This window comes from Taudactylus pleione, unplaced genomic scaffold, assembly GCF_031769625.1.
Source record: "Taudactylus pleione unplaced genomic scaffold, aTauple2 ptg000198l, whole genome shotgun sequence".
Lineage (NCBI taxonomy): Eukaryota > Metazoa > Chordata > Amphibia > Anura > Myobatrachidae > Taudactylus > Taudactylus pleione.
Genome location: NW_028284600.1, coordinates 10,060,357 through 10,078,947, shown reverse-complemented (window position 1 = coordinate 10,078,947; position 18,591 = coordinate 10,060,357). Strand labels below are relative to the sequence as shown.

General features: G+C 41.1%; 1 protein-coding gene across 1 annotated transcript in view; it reads left to right on the top strand.

The window, feature by feature from the left end:
- Positions 1-18,591, top strand: part of LOC148518853 (alpha-2-macroglobulin-like) — a 229,079-nt gene that overhangs the window by 76,715 nt on the left and 133,773 nt on the right. The window contains exons 11-12 of the mRNA XM_088476974.1: positions 10,474-10,632; positions 11,264-11,491. Of these exons, the coding sequence (XP_088333100.1) occupies positions 10,474-10,632; positions 11,264-11,491 (387 nt within the window). The remainder of the gene's footprint in view (positions 1-10,473; positions 10,633-11,263; positions 11,492-18,591) is intronic.

The following is an 18,591-nucleotide window of genomic DNA, read 5'->3' as shown; positions in this document are numbered from 1 at the left end:
ATGTCCCAATATTTATGCACCTGACTGTATATATATATATATATATATATATATATATATATATATTATATCCCAACTCCAGTACCATAAACCTGGAACAACTTGCTCTGGTGCCCTCACTGGGGGTATGCACGAATGCACTCCAAACAAACAAAGAGGTGGCACTCAAGGGCTTGAAAAAATGGAACCCTTTTTAGGGGGTTTATTGAGTGGTCAACATTTTTGGGACCGTATCCTTTTCCTCAGGACAGCAAACTAGATTGCTGACAATAAACACCCTGGAAAAGTTAACCCACAGTTTTTTTAGAGACCAAGTGAAACCCAACAGACAGGATCCTTGAAATCCTGGAATTGACCATTGTGTGTGGAACCTAAAGCAGGATCTGCAAAGATGGGTTTTGCAGAGCAATCCACAGTCGTTTGATGAAATTGTGGTAGCCATTGACCAAAATTTCACCCTTGGAATTATGGCACAGATGGAAGAGAAGGTTGTCAGGCCGATATTCAGAAAAGGGTCAGCACAAGATGTTGGCACAGAGAAGAGCCCCAGAAGGGTACTTTAAATGTGGCGAACTGGGGAACTTTCAGAGGAATTGTCCAAATTGGCAGGAACAAATGGATTGTTCAGTGGGGCAACAGGCAGTGTTGGCTTTGGTGGATTCAGGTAGTGAAGTCACCCTGGTGTCCAGCACTCTTGTTCCAGAGGGACTGATGGACTGACTGCTGTCTGCTGGGATACTGAGGGATACTGAGAAATATAAATGTGTCTGTCTTCACATGACCATGAGGGGACAAATGGTGCAAGTGATAGTGGCAATAGCACCAAGGTTGCCGTGTCCTCTTATTCTAGGGTAAGACTTTCCCCTGTTCCAGGAGATTATACTTGATCAGATCGGTCCAGATATGCCGGCAATTGAATTATCAGCTAAACATCTGACTCTACATGGTCTTTTTGCTCACATTCCGGAACTGTAGAAAAAAATTATAAAGCAGCAAAATCTGAAACCTGGGTGCCAGGCTTTGGCTGCAATCCAACCAGCATCACCTACTAGAAGACATGAAGAAGAAGGCCTACTCAGATAAGGATGGGAGGAAGCAAAAACCTGGCCAGCTGATGGTGAAGACTGGTCTTCTGTTTCAAGACTTTACTATAGAACAAATTAAAGGATTGTGCATTGACAAATGCCTATAAAAATGTGTGGAGGGCTGAGGGGCTGGCTGAAAGAGAGCCATACTTTAGAATAGAAGGATACCTGCTATGTAGAGTAGTGGTGGTTATAGGGAAATTAGTTAATCAGCTTGTAGTGCCATGGGTACATGTTCCTATTATATTGGCAGCAGCCCATGTACACCCAAAGGGAGGGCAGTTGGGAGTGGAGAAAACTCTCAGTTTGATACTCCAGAGGATATACTGGCTAGTCATCCACATGGCAGTTAGGAGATATTGCCAAGCTTGTACAGTCTGCCAACAGACCGTACCTAGACTTAATTATAGAGTTACTTGAGTACCCCTTCCTATAGCCCCAGATGTAACAGTGAAGCAACACTTAAAAGGGGCACAAGGGCAAAAAAGTAGGGGTTCTGATGCAGAGTTTGACCTAGTGCCCACCCAAAAAGGCAAATGGTGTGCAAATGCTCCAGGTTCTTATGAAGTGATAGGGTTTTATTGGCCCTTTCGTATTTGACCCCAACATCAACAGATTATAGAAAGAATCAAAACTGGGGTTCCCCAAAATAACATTGATGCCCTCTCATGGAAGTTTGTGCTGCATAGGGCAGCTGAGTCACCAAAGTTGGTGAAGCTAAGTGAGGGGGAGGTGGGAAAAGAAAAATCCTTTTCATTTAAAGGATTCACTTCACCAAGCATGGCGAAGCTAAGGGGAAAGGTATGTGGCTAAGTGGGTTCTTTGCCATGTTCTGCTATAAAGAATAGAACTCACTTCCTGGATAAATATGTTCAATGCTGGATACCTTTAAAACTCAAGTGCACTGCATGGGTCTGATTGGTGACTGTGTCTGTGAAGCATAAAGAGCTCTTGGAGTCAGGATTCAAATAGAAAATCCTATAGATAAGTCAACATTTTGGTCATTTCTGTGACCATTTTCAAGACCTACAGCCATCTATTACCACTGTTCCCAACATGATCATACACCTAGAAAAAGGAGGGGGGTTTAACCCCCTATTGTTCCTCAGCACACTGAATAATACCTGCAACAATATATGAAGACTATATGGTCATAGAAATTCAGAGATATTAGTTACATGCATTTGCAAATACATGGGAGGCTGCTAGGCCACGTCACGGCTTCTCTGTTACTAGCAGTCCCTAACACTAAGGGGTTCACGTCCGGGGTGCAGTGCACCCCCAAAAACAAAAAGTCCAGCCCAGGACCCCCCCAGGGCATCACATGAAAATGGAAAAAGAGTGACAGTGCAGTGTAAAGTATAGATGTGTGCGAGTAATCAATAAGTGTGGAATGAGAGGTTAAAATTATGTGAAAAAATACATGAATAATAAACAAACATAAAAGGTGATGTGAAAAGCAACTATGTGTATTAAGTGGTGATGCCCTGAGGAGGCCCATCCAGACCTGCCCCGAGGGCCCTACGCCCAAACGCTCACCCCAAATGTAAAATATACCAATTATAATGCCTCATGATAAAAGCACATATATATTTTGTCAAATGTAAGGCCTCATGATAAAGGCACATACATAAATGCATCCAAATTGAGAGCCAGCTTACCTGGGAGTCACCACTGGGAACTCCAACTTTCACTACTAGAACCAGCATGCCCTACTAATGCTGGCTCCTTCATGCAACTCATAACTAACAAACAAAAATGGCAGCTGCTCAATCAATCTAGCAGTACTAATCAGGTGCATGAAAGGGAGGGGTTATACTAAGTAGAAAAAGGAGGGGGGTTTAACCCCCTATTGCTCCTCAGCACACCGAACAATACCTGCAACAATATATGAAGACTATATGGTCATAGAAATTCATAGATATTAGTTGCATGCATTAGTTGCATGCCCACAGGGCGTCACACGAGAATGGAAACAAAGTGACAGTGCAGTGTAAAGTATAGATGTTATTCATGTATTTTTTCACTTATATTTTAACCTCTCATTCCACACTTATTGATTACTCGCACACATCTATACTTTACACTGCACTGTCACTCTTTTTCCATTTTTGTGTGATGCCCTGGGGGGGTCCTGAGCTGGACATTTTTTGGGGGGTACGCTGTGCCCTGGACATGAACCCCTTAGTGTTTGGGACTGCTAGTAACAGAGAAGCCGTGACGTGGCCTAGCAGCCTCCCATGTATTTGCAAATGCATGCAACTAATATCTCTGAATTTCTATGACCATATAGTCTTCATATATTGTTGCAGGTATTATTCAGTGTGCTGAGAAACAAGAGAGGGTTAAACCCCATCCTTTTTCTACTTAGTATGACCCCTCCCTTTCATGCACCTGATTAGTACTGCTAGATCGATTGAGCAGCTGCCATTTTTGTTTGTTTGTTATGATCATACACCTATAAAAATGTACCCAACACTGGAATATGTAGGGACAAACAAGCCCTGAATTGGCAACACCTGGACGCCTGTGTGCATCATCCCCCTGCATGCCCCGTCACTGACGCACAGTGACGTTACTCCATGTTCCATATGCCGGATGCAGACCAACATCACATTTCAATGCAATGCAGCCACATAGCTACACTTTCATCAACACTCCAATACAGTGCAGCCACTTGGCACTAATCACCCCAGTTACATTGGGCAGAGACAGCCATCCTCGCCTAGCAATCAGGGAGCATCAGTGAATCAGAGCACTATTGTATCCAGTTTTGCATTCCAACATGGACCACTGGTCCATTGTTGACAATTCCACCAAGCACAAAAAGGTATAAATGCCTCACGTAATATTCCATCAAAGTAATTTTCCCTATAGTTATGATACAGTTATGCAGCTGCAACAACAATTCCATTTGCCCTGCCACCAACTGAAGCAAGGGGTATTGACCAGGTGGTATTCCACCCTTCATATGCTTCAGTGAAAGGAGGAACATCAACAAGCAATTACCTGCCAAAGAGCAGTACATCTGATTCACGAACGATGTATAAATCTAGCTAAGCTCATAAACATCACGTGTCTTCCATCACCCTTCAAATCACTTAAATATGCTTTATGGAATGCATGCTCTGTTTGTAAACAAATTAACATCCATCCATGACCTCTTTATCTCTAACAAACCCAAACTTCTGGCAATAACAGAAACATGGCTCACCCAATCAGACAGTGCCTCCTCTGCAGCTCTTTCACACTATTTCACACACTTTAAGGCCTAGTAACAGTAAAGGAGGTGGGGTTGGAATATTACTGGCCCACTATTTTACATACACAATTCTTCCATAGGTTACATCACTCACATTTATATTATATGATATGCATTCCATCAGAATTTTCACCCCATTCTCTCTGTGTGTTTCTCCTATCTATCACCCACCAGGGACACCTCAACAATTTCTAGAACATTTTCCTGCCTGGATCCCTCACCTCTTATCCTCTGACATCACTACAATCATCATGGGTGATTACAATATCCATATTAGTAGTCCACAATCTTCTTCATCTACTCAAAACTACTCTCTAACCTCCTCTGCAAGTTGACTGACTGCTCTACTCATCATGATGGCCAAGATGAAGTATGCACAATCTTCTCATCATCTTACACTACTACCTCTCTTCTTGATCCTATACTATCACAAATTAGTAGATTTTTGTCTCCTGAGCTCATCCCAACCTTAACTAAAATGTGTAATCTCTCTACTGGTATATTTCCATCAGTGTTCAAGCATGCAGTGATTACACCATTTCTAAAAAAACTAAATTCTGATCCTAACTCTCTCTCAAATTACCATCCTATCTCTCAGCTCCCAAGCTACTTGAGAGATTTGCCTACACTCGCCTCACACATTTTCTTCATTCACACAACTTATTGGACCTTCTTCAGTCAGGCTTTCATTCCCAACACTCCACAGAGACAGCATTGGAAAAGGTAGTGAATGGTCTGATTACTGCTAAGTCTAAAGGCCATTACTCACTTCTCATTCTTCTAGATCTATCTGCTGTATTTGACATGGTCAACCATTCTTCCCTCATTTAAACTCTATGATCCCTAGGTCTTCAGGACACTGCACTATCCTCGTTTGCACCCTACTTATCTAATCATGGTTTCATTGTTCATTTCTCTGACTCCACCTTTTCTTTGCTACCTCTATCATTTGGAGTACTGTACGGCTCAGTCTTAGATTCCCTGCTTTTCTCAATCTATACCATATCTCTTCGCAAACATACAGTAAAAGCTCTTTTGGATTTCAGTATCATATGTATGCATATGATACTCAAATTTACCTATCCTCCACAGATTTGTCATCATCTGTAATAGGTCTGAGTTACTGAATGTCTTTCTACAATTTCATCTTGGATGTCCTCTTGCCACCTCAAACTTAACCTTTTCAAAACAGAATTAATAATATTTCCACAGGCCAACAGTATTTACCAACATAATATCTCTATCACTGTTGATAATTTAACAATCAGCCCTACCTCACAAATTTGCTTCCTAGGTGTTATCCTTGACTCTGAACTGTCCTTTGTTCCCCGCATTTAATCTAAAAAACATATCCAGGATACGACCATATCTTACACAACACACTGCACTCATTATCTCCTGCATTGATTATTGCAATAGTCTCCTTACTGGTCTTCCCCAAAACAGACTCTCACCACTTCAGTCCATTTTGAATGCAGCTATGATGCTAATCTTCCTTACTAAAGGCTCATCTCCTGCTTCTCTGCTATGTCAATCGCTACATTGGATACCTGAATTTTACCAAATTCAATATAAAATACTCTTAATTACATGCAAGGCTATTAACCAAACTACACTGAAATACATCTCTTTGCTTATTTCAAAATATCTCCTGACCTGACCTCTCCGCTCTGCACAAGATCTGCGTCTCTCTTCCACACACATCACCTGCTCCCATTCACAATTAGAGGACTTTTTTCAGGCTGCACCCACTCTGTGGAATGCCCTCCCACATACGATAAGACCTTCATCTAGTCTCCATACCTTTATGTGTTCCCTGAAAACACACCTCTTGAGATAAGCGTAACAACTTCCAGAACCACCCACTTAATCTCTATAAGTTATCCTACCCAATTGCATCTCCTTTATACAGTCCACGCAACTTCTATTTTCACGTCCTCCTAACCCGAGGCCAACATTCCTTGTGACTGGATCGTACAACCCACCAAGAACCTCTGCAATCTGGCTGTATGAATATGAAATAGGTTGCACCTATTCTTGTGTATCAATGTCTATTTCACTACAGGATGTAAGCTAGCGAGCAGGGCACTCTTGCAGTACCTCTGTATCTGTCTGTTATTACCCAGTATTGTTTTTATTATTGCTTTTTCCCAATTGTAAAGTGCAACAGAATATGCAAGCTCTATATTAAGTAAGTAACTGAATATAAATAAATAAAACCTACACAAGAGCTGTACCATATGACTTCTGTAATGGTGGATTCTAGTGGGGATAAGCAAATATTGTGCGATGATGTGACACTGATGAGGGTGAGAGGATGAAAATGAAGATGATGGCGGGGGTGCAGGCGGATGGACCCGGGGGAGGTAGCAGCAGAAAGATGCAGGCTCGGATCTGGAAGATCCGTGATACTGTACCTGCATTTGTGTATAAATAAGCAAACACAGAAGCAGGGACGGAATCAATGAGACCTGTCTGTGCTTCTGTTTTTTTAAAAAAAAAGAAAACCTGTGTTAAAAAAAAAAGTCTTGCCCGCCCCCAAAAAAACAACAACCAGCACCGGGCTTTGGAGACCCAGTACTGGTTGTGCTAACTACAGGGGACAAACAATGTAGGGGTCCCCCATATGAAGCACAACCAGCACTGGGCTATTCAGAACCAGTCTTGGTTGCCAAAATACAGGGGACAAATGATGTAGGGGTCACCCATATTCAGCGCAACCAGCACTGAGCTCAGAGCTGGTCAGAGCTGGTCCTGGTTCTGGAAGTACAGGGGAAAAAATGCATAGGGTTCCACTGTATTATCCAGAACCAGCACCGGACTTTTTCTAATGGGGGGCTAATGCCACAACCAGGGGAGCCCTTTTACCGGGTCCCCCGGCCGAAGCATCAACCCTAACCGCTATTCAGCCCAGGACAGGGATCCCTTGAGAGTTGGGGACTACCCCAATAAAGTGGTCCCCCTCTCCAGGGCACCCCAGGTCCAGGCTGATAGCACAGGGCTATCCCTGGCACCCCTGGCCGGTGGGTGCCGGGTTGATTATGTAAAGTGTAGTGCAAAATAAAGAGCTAAAATATTGTCTTTTGCAGTAGCACTAGAGGCCCCAGCAAGGCTCCTCTGCATGCTGGTATTTTTATCATACACAGATGCAGGCATCATGGATATCCCTGAGCCGAGCCTGCATCGGTCGCGCCACCAATGCCTGCTAAACCCCCCAGGTCCTGGCCGCAGCTCATGCCCACTTCCTCCCCCGAGTCCCACTACTGCTACCACCCACACTGGCCAGCCATCTTTGTGTACTCAAGTGAAGCCTCAGTGAGTACACCTGCTGAAGGCACCAACTGAGGCTGCACAACAAGTTGAAGCTTCCTATCTGTATAATGGCACATTCATGAGGTAATAGTTTAAAAATTTTAACTTTCTAATTTGCCTGAACCGCAAAAGCACCTACCCTGGAACAATAGCTACCTAATAAAACAAACCCCAAGTCTAAGTTCGCCCTGTACCCTGACTTATGCCTTCCTAAATATCCACTATAGAGAACAGCAGAAAAGTTGTCCTAATTGAGAGTGTCAGAAAAAACTGACAGTTGGAACTTTAGATTACTCCCAAATCTTTTGCCTCTAAATTTGGCATGCAGCACCAAGCAACAGTTCTACCAGCCCATGCCAATTTTCAACTTGGTACATTTAATAGCCCCTAAAACACCATGACCCCCTCGAGAGTTCTCTATGGGAGAATTAAATTTTTTTCTAAGGGACCCCTACATCATTTGACCCCTGTATTTTTGCTACCAGGACTGGCTCTGATTAGCCTGATGCTGATTGTGCTTAATACAGGGGACCCTTACGTTGTTTGTCTCCTGTATTTAGCACAACCAGCACTGGGGCTCCAAAGCCCAATGCTGGTTGTGTTGTGGGGACATGTTATTTTTTTATTATATTACACATTAACTTTTTAACAGATGAATGGATGGATCTCAATGATACGTCCATGCATTTGTGTCTTATTGATTTGATTTTCTCAGGTGCATACCCAACACCAGTGAGTCCCTCTGTCACCTGCTGATGCTTCTGTACATGGCCCTGTTGCTGCTAAAGCTCCACACCCCTGCCCCACACACCTGCAGCCTGCCCTTGAAGCCGTCTCTCCCTCTGCAACCCCAAAACACCTTGTGTGTGCTGTCCGCTCCTCCACCCATACTATTGTACCTATTTGTTGTCCTTCTGTCCTGCGGGTAGTCCGGTTTGCTCCTCAAAACCCTGATTGTTTTTTTATAATTCATTAACAATGAAATTCCATGTACAAAAAACCTTACGTTTTCACATGTCTCTTTAAGGCTTCTTAGACATGATCTGAAATTTCACAAAACCTACTGAATTTGTGCCACTCAAACTAAAAAAAGCAATGAAATTCTGATAATTAAGGCTGATGCATTAATGGACATGTTCCTTGCGCAATATAGATATGGTATGCTATGACACCCTGTGGTTAACTGCAGATTCAGCACTCTCACAGAGTGAGATTGCTGTCACTCACAAAACGGTGGAGCTGCTAATTCACGGAATTGTGTGTTCATTGGAATACACACATGCAGTCTATGCAACTGAGGTATGAGCAAAAAATAGACCTGCACAGATGGAATGAGTGGAGTGGATGGGGGAAGAGATAGAGCATTGTAGATGGGGACATATAGGCATGGAGAGGGGGGGGGAGATTAAGCAGCACTGATGGAAAGGAGCCAAAGTGATGCAGATGGGTGGAAAACAGTGGTGTGGATGCAGGGGAGACAGAGTTTGGTAGAACAGAATGACATGGATGGGGGTACAGAGTGGCATTGATGTAGGAAGACAGAGCAGCGCAAATGGGTAAAGGCAGATTGGTATGGATGAGGAAATACAGACTAGCACAATGGGAGAACACACATCAGTAGAGATTGAGGAAGACAGATTGGTGTGGATAGGGGGGAATACAGATTGCCACAGTTGGGGGGGGGCAGAATGGTGCAGATGGAGAAAGAAAGAGTGGCACAGATGAGAGGAAGACAGATGGTGTGACTAGGGGGAAGGTGGGGGTGCAGATGGAAGGAAACAAAGTGGCACAGATGCAGGAAGACAGGGCAGCGCGTATGGGGAAGACAGATTGGTGCGGATGAGGGAATAATGACCTAGCACAGTTAGGAGACCACAGAGCTGTAGGGATTGGGGAAGTTATAGTAGCATGGAGGCAATGATAGTGTACATGCATAGACAGAGTATGATAGTTTTAGAAATTAGGGAGCTGAATGAGTAGTCTGAATGAGATGGATGTATGGAGTGAGAAGGATGTTGGGACCACGTGGTATTGTTGTGGTGAATGAATGGGAAGATTGTAGGCACTGAGTGGGATGTGTGTGCCACATAACTGCTCAGACCTCAGTTGCATAGACTAGAATGTGTGTATTCCAATGAGCACACAATTCTGTGAATTAGCAGCTCCACAATTTTGTGAGTGACAGAAATCTCACTCTGTGAGAGTGCTAAATCTGCAGTTAACCACAGGGTGTGATGGCATACCATATCTGTATTGCGCAAGGAACACATCCATTAAGGCATCAGTGCTTTTTTTTAGTTTGAGTGGAAAAAATTCAGTAGGTTTTGTGAAATTTCAGATCATGTCTAAGAAGCCTTAATTGGACATGTGAAATCATAACGCTTTTTATAGAAAAAAAAAAAAATATATATATATATATATATATATATGCAAGTAATAAAGAGAGCACACTCGTGATTAAAAGATAAAACAGTAGCTTTACTGACATCTATTCACATACATCAAATTTAAAAGCAAACGGTATCACCACCGATGGATTCCCCGGAACTCAGCAGCGTGGTAAGCCGGTCTCCAGACACTGATCCTCCAAACATAGACCCGGCTCTGGCACACCAGTTGACGTCACTCCGTCTGTGTCACTAGCCATGCCATACGCGTTTCATCAGTATGACTTCGTCGACGATGTATATATATATATATATATATATATATATATATATATATACATACACACACACAATATTTATTTTCTATAAACTTGTAGTGCTCGCATGTGTTTATGATCCTTTCTCATTATGTGTTACTGCATTTCAGATTAAAGTGGTGGATGCTGGTAATGTTCCTAAAGAAGGCATTCAAGTCTATCTCCAAAGTAAACAGGCTTCAATAAACCAGACCTTGCTGACAAATGAGATTGGTCAAGCCTCCTTTACCCTGAACACAACCAACTGGAATAAATCCGTATTTCTAAAGGTACGAACAAATCAGTGTCTGTGAGGATATATGCATCTGCAGGTCTCCAAGGAAACATTCTTGTTTGGGGCTCCTAAAAAAATATTTAAAAATATCATTCAATTCTAAACGTAAAATCATTCAATTCTAAATGTATAACAAATCACATTTTTGATCATCATAGAATCTGTACAATATTTTGTATATCATTTGCAAAAGTACTTATCTCTTACCACCACAGTTCATTGCAAAGCACCTCATGTGTTACATTTGTCATACATTATTAAGTATTGCTTGGTGACCACTGTTTAGTGAATGAGCTACAATCAATATACAGTATATGTGTAATTAACTTATGGTAGAATATACAATACTATCTTTTATAAGACTATAATTGGACCTGTGTATTAGGATTTAGTACTTATAAAAATTGTTTTTATTTGTATAAATGTTTAGAAAGAAAAAATGCATTTAGATTATCCTTGTATTCAAGTAGTCTTTAGCTATATGGCTTTATTTGCTTCCATTACTTTCCATCTTAATAAAGTTTTTTAGTCTTCTTTATCTTATTTTAATGTGCAAGTAATGGTTTCACTAAATGTAAGCTTTTGTTTCAATCACATCTATTTACAAATGTGGCTTTCTTCCAAAGGCAAGTACAAATCTAGCGTCCAGAGGCTATAGTTCTAAATTCTATACAGCGGAATATGGTTTTGCGGGATTGGATCTTAAACCTTTCTACTCTCGCAATAAGAACTTCTTGAAACTGCATTCTTTGGATAGAGTTCTCCCAAATGAGGGTCAGCAAGATGTCCAGGTGGAATACATCATTAAACACACAGAGCTGAAGGAGGCCAAGTACTTAGATTTACATTACCTGGTGAGTGATTTGTTGCAATCAATATGTAATCAAATGCAAATAAAATGAAGAGTAAATTATCTTTCTAATCCTTTAAAAAGTTATACCACTAGGGTCCTTGGGTGGTTAGTAGCCCTCACTTCTATTGTACAAGTGTGGGAACCAAAATATACTGTATATAATTCTAGTTATATACAGTAATTCCATGGAGATCTTCCCAACATGCCTATAAGAAGTATCTGCAGGCTAGAATATTCATTGTGTATTCACCTGTTCATTGGCAGTGTGTGGTGTTGGTGTATCCCATTGACACCTACCGCTCTATCAGTCTCTCTCAGACCCAATCAGGTCTCCTTATATCAGGAATTAAGAAGTATATTTTGTTCTGAGATGTACAATGTATAGCAGGAGTGACCAGTGGTACTGCAGACGATACAGATTGTGACAGTACTCCCCCTCTGAAGAGCAGATTCCAGATGCCAACATATGGAAACAGAACAAAAACAGAAAAATGTGACCATGATTTTCTGAAGTCTATGGAAGAACAAATGGGTGGAATATCACCTGAGACATTTGTTTCAAAGGAAGCCTTTTACCTCTTCTTCATTTTGTTCTTCTTATTAAAAGAAGAAACATGGGGGAAATAGAGGGATATTTCAGGAGTTGAAAATTTTGTTGATGGCAGAGTAACAGCTGAAACCCTTTTATAGCAGACCCCCTATGAAACTCCTGGGATTTTCAACAAGCTTCTTTTCAGAGTCCAAATTTAGGATGTTTTTTTGGATGGGACACCACAATGGCTTAAGATATGTAATATGTGGGTCAGGATTTATCGATTTCTACAGTACAAAAATAATAAATGACCAATGCAGAAGTGTTTGAAGTGGATTCAATACAGTCTTCGAAGATTTTTTATTTTTCTTTAGAAATGTAGTGGAGTGCTTGGCAGGGGTAAGGCATGGGGTATATGTGTTTTAGAGGCACTAGTTACTTTGGACTTGGTTAGAGAAAACATCTAGATTCTGATACATATTTGGGTAGATTAGAGGAATGTCCCCTTGTAGATTCAACAATGTTAGGTCAAATGCTTGTAGGACTGCATTAAGAAAGACTTAGACAGTCTCTAAAAATAGGTCTTTGAACTCTGAGGGTATTTGACACAAAAATAGATAAAACTTTGGTACCATTAAGAATTTAGGAATTTATTAGTATAACTGTCACTGATTAGTGTTTATAGGTAGTGATTCTGGCTTGCAAGGAAATGCTATTGAAGCTGCTAACATGATAGCAGTTGCGATAGCACTATATAGTAATGCAGCGGAAGGTTCTATGCCTCCTCATGCATTACTGATCCGAGCTGCGTCCGTGGATGCAGCATCAGATCATCTGTGTGATCCTCTACCGGCTGAGTCCGGTGACTGCAGCTGCCCCAAAGAGGCCAGGAAATGTCTGTCAGCCAACAGAGATCCTTGCCACTTCCCTCCCCTCCAACATTGAAGACACGCCTCCATATTGGGAAAAGGAGGCTGTCTCCACCCCCTCCCCTCCCAGAAATGGCAGGAGACTGTCAATCCCTGACAGTCTGCTGCAACTCTGCATGTGGGATCTCAGACCCGTACTATATATGCACAGTACAGGTACTGCACTGGCACAGAACAGTTACAATAGGAGATGTGCTCTAACCATCAGGTTAGCGTATATCTCTGAAATAGCCCCATAGTTACCATAAATATATCTTACTGCCCACATGGACAAACCATGTTGCAATGCAAGTAGTGCAAATGCTGTACATTTATTGTTTATCATGCAGGATAAATACTGACTGCTTTTACAGAAAAGCAGCCAGTATTTTTACACAGCAATTTAGATTTGAGTGTGGACATGCCCCTTTCCAAATCTAAATCTCTCGTCACATTTTTTATCTTCCTCATCTGCAGTGCACAATAGTTTGGTCAAGGTGCAAAGATACTTTCTCATTGTAATTGTGCTCCCAACTCAGAATCAGTTGATCAGCTGCATGGACTGGAACTTGTTGACATCTCAGCACTAGAAACATAGATTGGAGACTTGAGGACCGAAATCTTAGAATCCTCAGAAACTTGGGACATCAAAGTCAGCTCTGGCTTTGTAATTATAGTTTCTAAAAGGCCTCAGACTCAGCTGTGATCTTGAATTTCTCAGACAGGTATTGTATGTAGTGATAGGAACTCTAGGAACTCCAGACAGGGCAATTAACTCTGACAGGGTAGTCATCTCAAAAACTTCTGACTTAGCTGTCTTTTTGAACTTCTCAGGCAGGTTTTTAAGTGCCTGGAACCTTTAGACTGATGAGCACAGTAAGAACCACCTCATAGGAGACACTTTTAGTATATCCACCCAGTAGGCATCAGATGAAAACACAGAACTAGAGGATTCAAATGGGTATCAAGAATGGAAAGTGGGTAGAGATTCAGGACTACAGGGATTAACTTAAACTGTAGGATTTGAAGCCAATATTGTGATGCTGTAGGTCATTGAAACCACAGTGTAATATTTAAAATTGGTACAAATTGACATGTGTTCTGTACCCCAATTAGTTCATGTTTGTTGATATGGAGAACTATCAGTTGAGAGGAGAGCAGGAACCACATACTAGTGCTGAAGCTGCTGCTAGTGTCACCAGTCATGACAATACTAGTCCATCTACATCATTTACTAAAGCCGATGGCCAAAGGCATACAGGGCTTAAGTCAGGGCATCTAAAATCAAAGAAGCAATCTTTTACATTGGTAAAGAAAAAACATCAAAGAGAAAGTTAACTGCAGAAAGACATAAAATTTTACAATATGCCTTTCACCACAAAAAGTGGCAAGAAAAAGCTAAGGCATTTGCCTTTATTTATGACTGGTGGTTCTGCCTCTTAAGATGATTTAAACGCAAGTGAACATGCTGACATAGAAATCGAGGATTCTTCTGTGGAAATGCACAAGGATGAGAAGGATATTTGTGTAGCTGACACTAATAAAAATGTTGATGAGGATGTTGATGATGTTGATGAGGATGTTGTTTGTGTAAATCAGGCACCAGTGGAAGAAACAGTTGTTGCCCATGAAAAGGAAAAGCCCATTGTCATGTCGGGCATAAGACCAAAAAATCCCCTTCTTAAGTGTGGAATTATTTCTACCCAAATCCGGACAACAATTGCCAAGCCATCTGAACCCTTTGTAAAGCCAGAGTAAGTAGAGGTAGGAACCTCCTCCCTGTTATGTCATCTGCAGTGCATCCATCCAAAAAGTTTTTGTAAAATTCAGAAACTTTGCCTAAAAAAGTAATAACAAGCAGTTCAGCATCAGCAAGCTCCCTTATATCTGTTAGATGCAAGCACCTGCCATCTTCACCACCAAAACCTTCCTCAATAATAATATCAATCATGAAGCGATTGGTTTGTTTGGGCCCCCAGAAGACAAGCTACAGTACCAATGGGCAGCTGACATTGCTGGCAATGATCTCTACATGCACAAACTGGCTTTACAGAGGCAAGATGTTGTCACCATCATCATCCGATTGCTCACCCTCATCGGTGTCTACATCATCTTTCTTCACACAATATTAATTTATCCCTGCTGGCATCCACTATTATAGGTGCCTTTGTAATTTTTTTACGTAATTGGTGGTAAAAGTATTCCTCGTAGAATTTGTAGTTCATTTTGATGAACATCATCTTTTCCACATTTTGAGGAAGTAGCGGCCTACGCCGATCACTGAACGAAGTCCCTGGCTGTGCTAAAAACTCTTTCAGAGTACATACTGGAGGATGGGCAGCTCAAGTAAAGCAAAGCCAGTTTGTGCACAGGCCTCCAAATTTCCTTTTTCTCCTGCTAGTAGTCAAACGGATTGTCTGACATGCCTATTTGGATGCTATCATTAAAAATTGTCCTCAACCATTCTTTGTATGGTGACTGAATCAGATGGAGTCATGGTAGATGTCTCATTAATTTAATTTTAGGAAATTCTTTTAAACCCGATCAGATGTCAAAACTTGGTTGTGTTGACTCATCTGCATCACCAGTTGGTCTTTTTTTGGGAAAGTTTAGTTTTTTCTTGGCAGCCACACTTGCTGGACAAACTGAAAGAGAAGCCATCACTGCATCACATTCCACTTGGGTTGACAATTTGCTTACCAATAGCTCTTTGCATCTCTTCAGATCTGTCTCCATTGGAAAAAAAGACACAATGTATGACTTAAACCTAGGATCGAGCACGGTCGCCGAAATGTATTGACAACCCTTGGCTCCTGGTGAAGTGAATAAAGGACTTGATATACAACTCCAACGTTCCTTGCAGAATCGCTTTGTTTCAGCTCCTCCTTCAGTTTCTTAAGTTGCTTTTCCAACAGTCTAATTAGAGGAGTTACCTAACTCAAGCTGGCAGTATCTGAACTCACTTCACAGGTGACTACTTCAAAGGGTTTCAGCACTTTGCATAACACGGAAAGTATTTTCCACTGAGCTTGAGTAAGGTACATTCCCCATCTCATCCTATGTCATAGTTCGCTGTGTAGCTTTGGATGGCTTTTTGCTGTTCCTCCATCCACTGAAGCATATAAAGGGTGGAGTTCCACCTTGTAACTACTTCTTGCTTCAGCTGGTGGCAGGGCAAATTCAACATTTCTTGCAGGTTCTGCAATCTTCTACATGCACCTGCAGAATGATCAAAATGTCCAGAAATTTTTCAGACCACAGAGAGCATCTCCTGCACAGACCTGTCATTTAAAAAAACAATTTGCACAACCAAGTTGATTGTGTTAGAAAAACATAGGACATGTTGGAATTCACCCAGCTGTAATGCTCTTGGTGACATTGTCAGAAATCACAAATCCTAAAGAGAGCCCAAGCAGGGTAAGCATGTTGTGCTTGTCCACATATCTGTGGTTAAGTGGACATGGAGTACAATGGCATTTGGGAGGACACTAATTAAGTTTTTTTCAACAGCCCTGTACAGGCTGGGAATTGCTTTTCTAGTGAAGTGGAACACAAATGGGATTTGATAGCGGGGACACAGGACCTCAATTAACTGTTAAAATCCACTGTATTATTGAACGCACATCTAATACCAGCATAGATGTTATGGCGTCAGTGATCTACTATGCAACTGGGTGACTGCTGTCATACTTGCTCTCTTTTGCAAAGGTTGTTTAGCAGTCAATTGTTTTGTTTAAAATACTACTTGTTGTTTTCCTGGTTCCCTGCTGGGATGAAGATCCACTCCCAGCAGCAGGCATAGTACTCAATGATTCTTCTGGGGCAAGCACTGATGTGAATGATTTAAATATTTTTGTATTTTTTGTAAATGCCTTTCCTCCTTCCCTCCACTCCTCCCTCATAAATTTGCTTCGGAATCAAAAAATTTTATTAAATTTACTACTAATCAAACCTTCCTTTCCCTGCCTTCAACCACGTATATACTCCTTCTCCCTCAGGCCTCTTGAATCATAAAAACATTTGTTTCCTGCTGTGCCATGTTTGAAGTTGAATGGCCACAACTGCTGCAATCTTTGACATGTGGTTGCTGAATGCTAAAAATGTCCAGAAATGTTTATGGCCACAGACAGCATCTCCTGCATGCCCCTTTAATTTTAAAAAATATTCTGAACCACCAAGTTGATTTTGTGGGCAAAAAAGGTACATATTGTTCACCCATGCTCTCCCCTCTTCCCTCATAAATTAGCTTCAGAATCTGAAAATTAAATTAAATTTACTATGAATCAACCCTTTCTTTCCCTGCCTTCAACTACATACATACTCCATCTCCCTCAGACCTCTTGATTAATGAACACATATGTTTTCTTATGTGCCATGTTGGGCATTGAAATGCCACATGTTTGTGCCACCTGTTGCAACCGCTTAGCTTAGTCAGCCAGCTAGCTTGGTGCAACTTTTGGGCCTAAAGTGGATGAAAACTATATTGTGAACTGTGAGGTGGTCAACATTGACTGGAAATGAGTGGAAATTAATGTTATTGAGGTTAATAATACTGTAATTGCAACAAAAGGCCAAATTATGTGATTATAGCAGTGTTTATCAATTTTTTAAAGAAAATACAGATCCAAAACCAAAACACGCATGGGCGGTTTTGGCAAAACCAAATCCAGATCCAAAACATGAAGGAGATACAGATCCAAAACCATTACCAAAACACGGGGGTTGGCGCACATTCCTAATATATATATATATATATATATATATATATATATATATAGTAGATACAGTATATACAGTACACATATATACTCAATAGGGCCTAGTGCTCCTTTCACAGCAACCAAATTTATAGGGCCTAATGATCTTGCACAGCAAAAAGATCTATGAGCCTAGTGCTCTTTCACAACAACTAAATCTATACAATTCTATGTGGCCTAGTGCCCTTCTGCCTTGGCCTAGTGATGCCTAACTGTATGGGCAAATCTATAGGGCCTAATGTCCTTTACACCTTGGCCTAGTTCCATCTATTAGGGGGGGTCAATATTTATTCATAGTTATTCCACTATGTGTATATATGTATATATATATCCACAAAGTTCTGCACTCACACCTTTATATATAGTTGACTTAGGGTGCACTTCAAGACCATAGTCCAAAAACAGAGGAGATGTATCCTTTAATATTTCGGATGAAGGCACTCACCTAAAATATAATTTTTTATTGAAGTATAATTTCCATTATACATGCACAAAAAGACATCATAAAAGAGAACTGTATGCGTTCATGATTCACCAGTATTGACTGGATAACTGCAGGATATCAACAATATGTCAACATAACCTGACAACAGCCATCATAGCTCCCACGTGGAGCTCTCACCAGGATGTCCTGGACAGGGCGAACATTTTGTGCATGCTGTGTCTTATTTGACAGACACGTCTTGAAAAAAGTCTGATATAGACCGAAACGTCGACTGGAACAATGAGGTGTCTGATATAATGGCTAAATAGCTAATGGAAATTATACTTCAATAAAAAATTATATTTTAAGTGAGTGCCTTCAATCTGAAATATTAAAGGATACATCTCATATTATATATATATATATATATATATATATATATATATATTAGGGGTGTGCACCGGCCACTTTTCGTGTTTT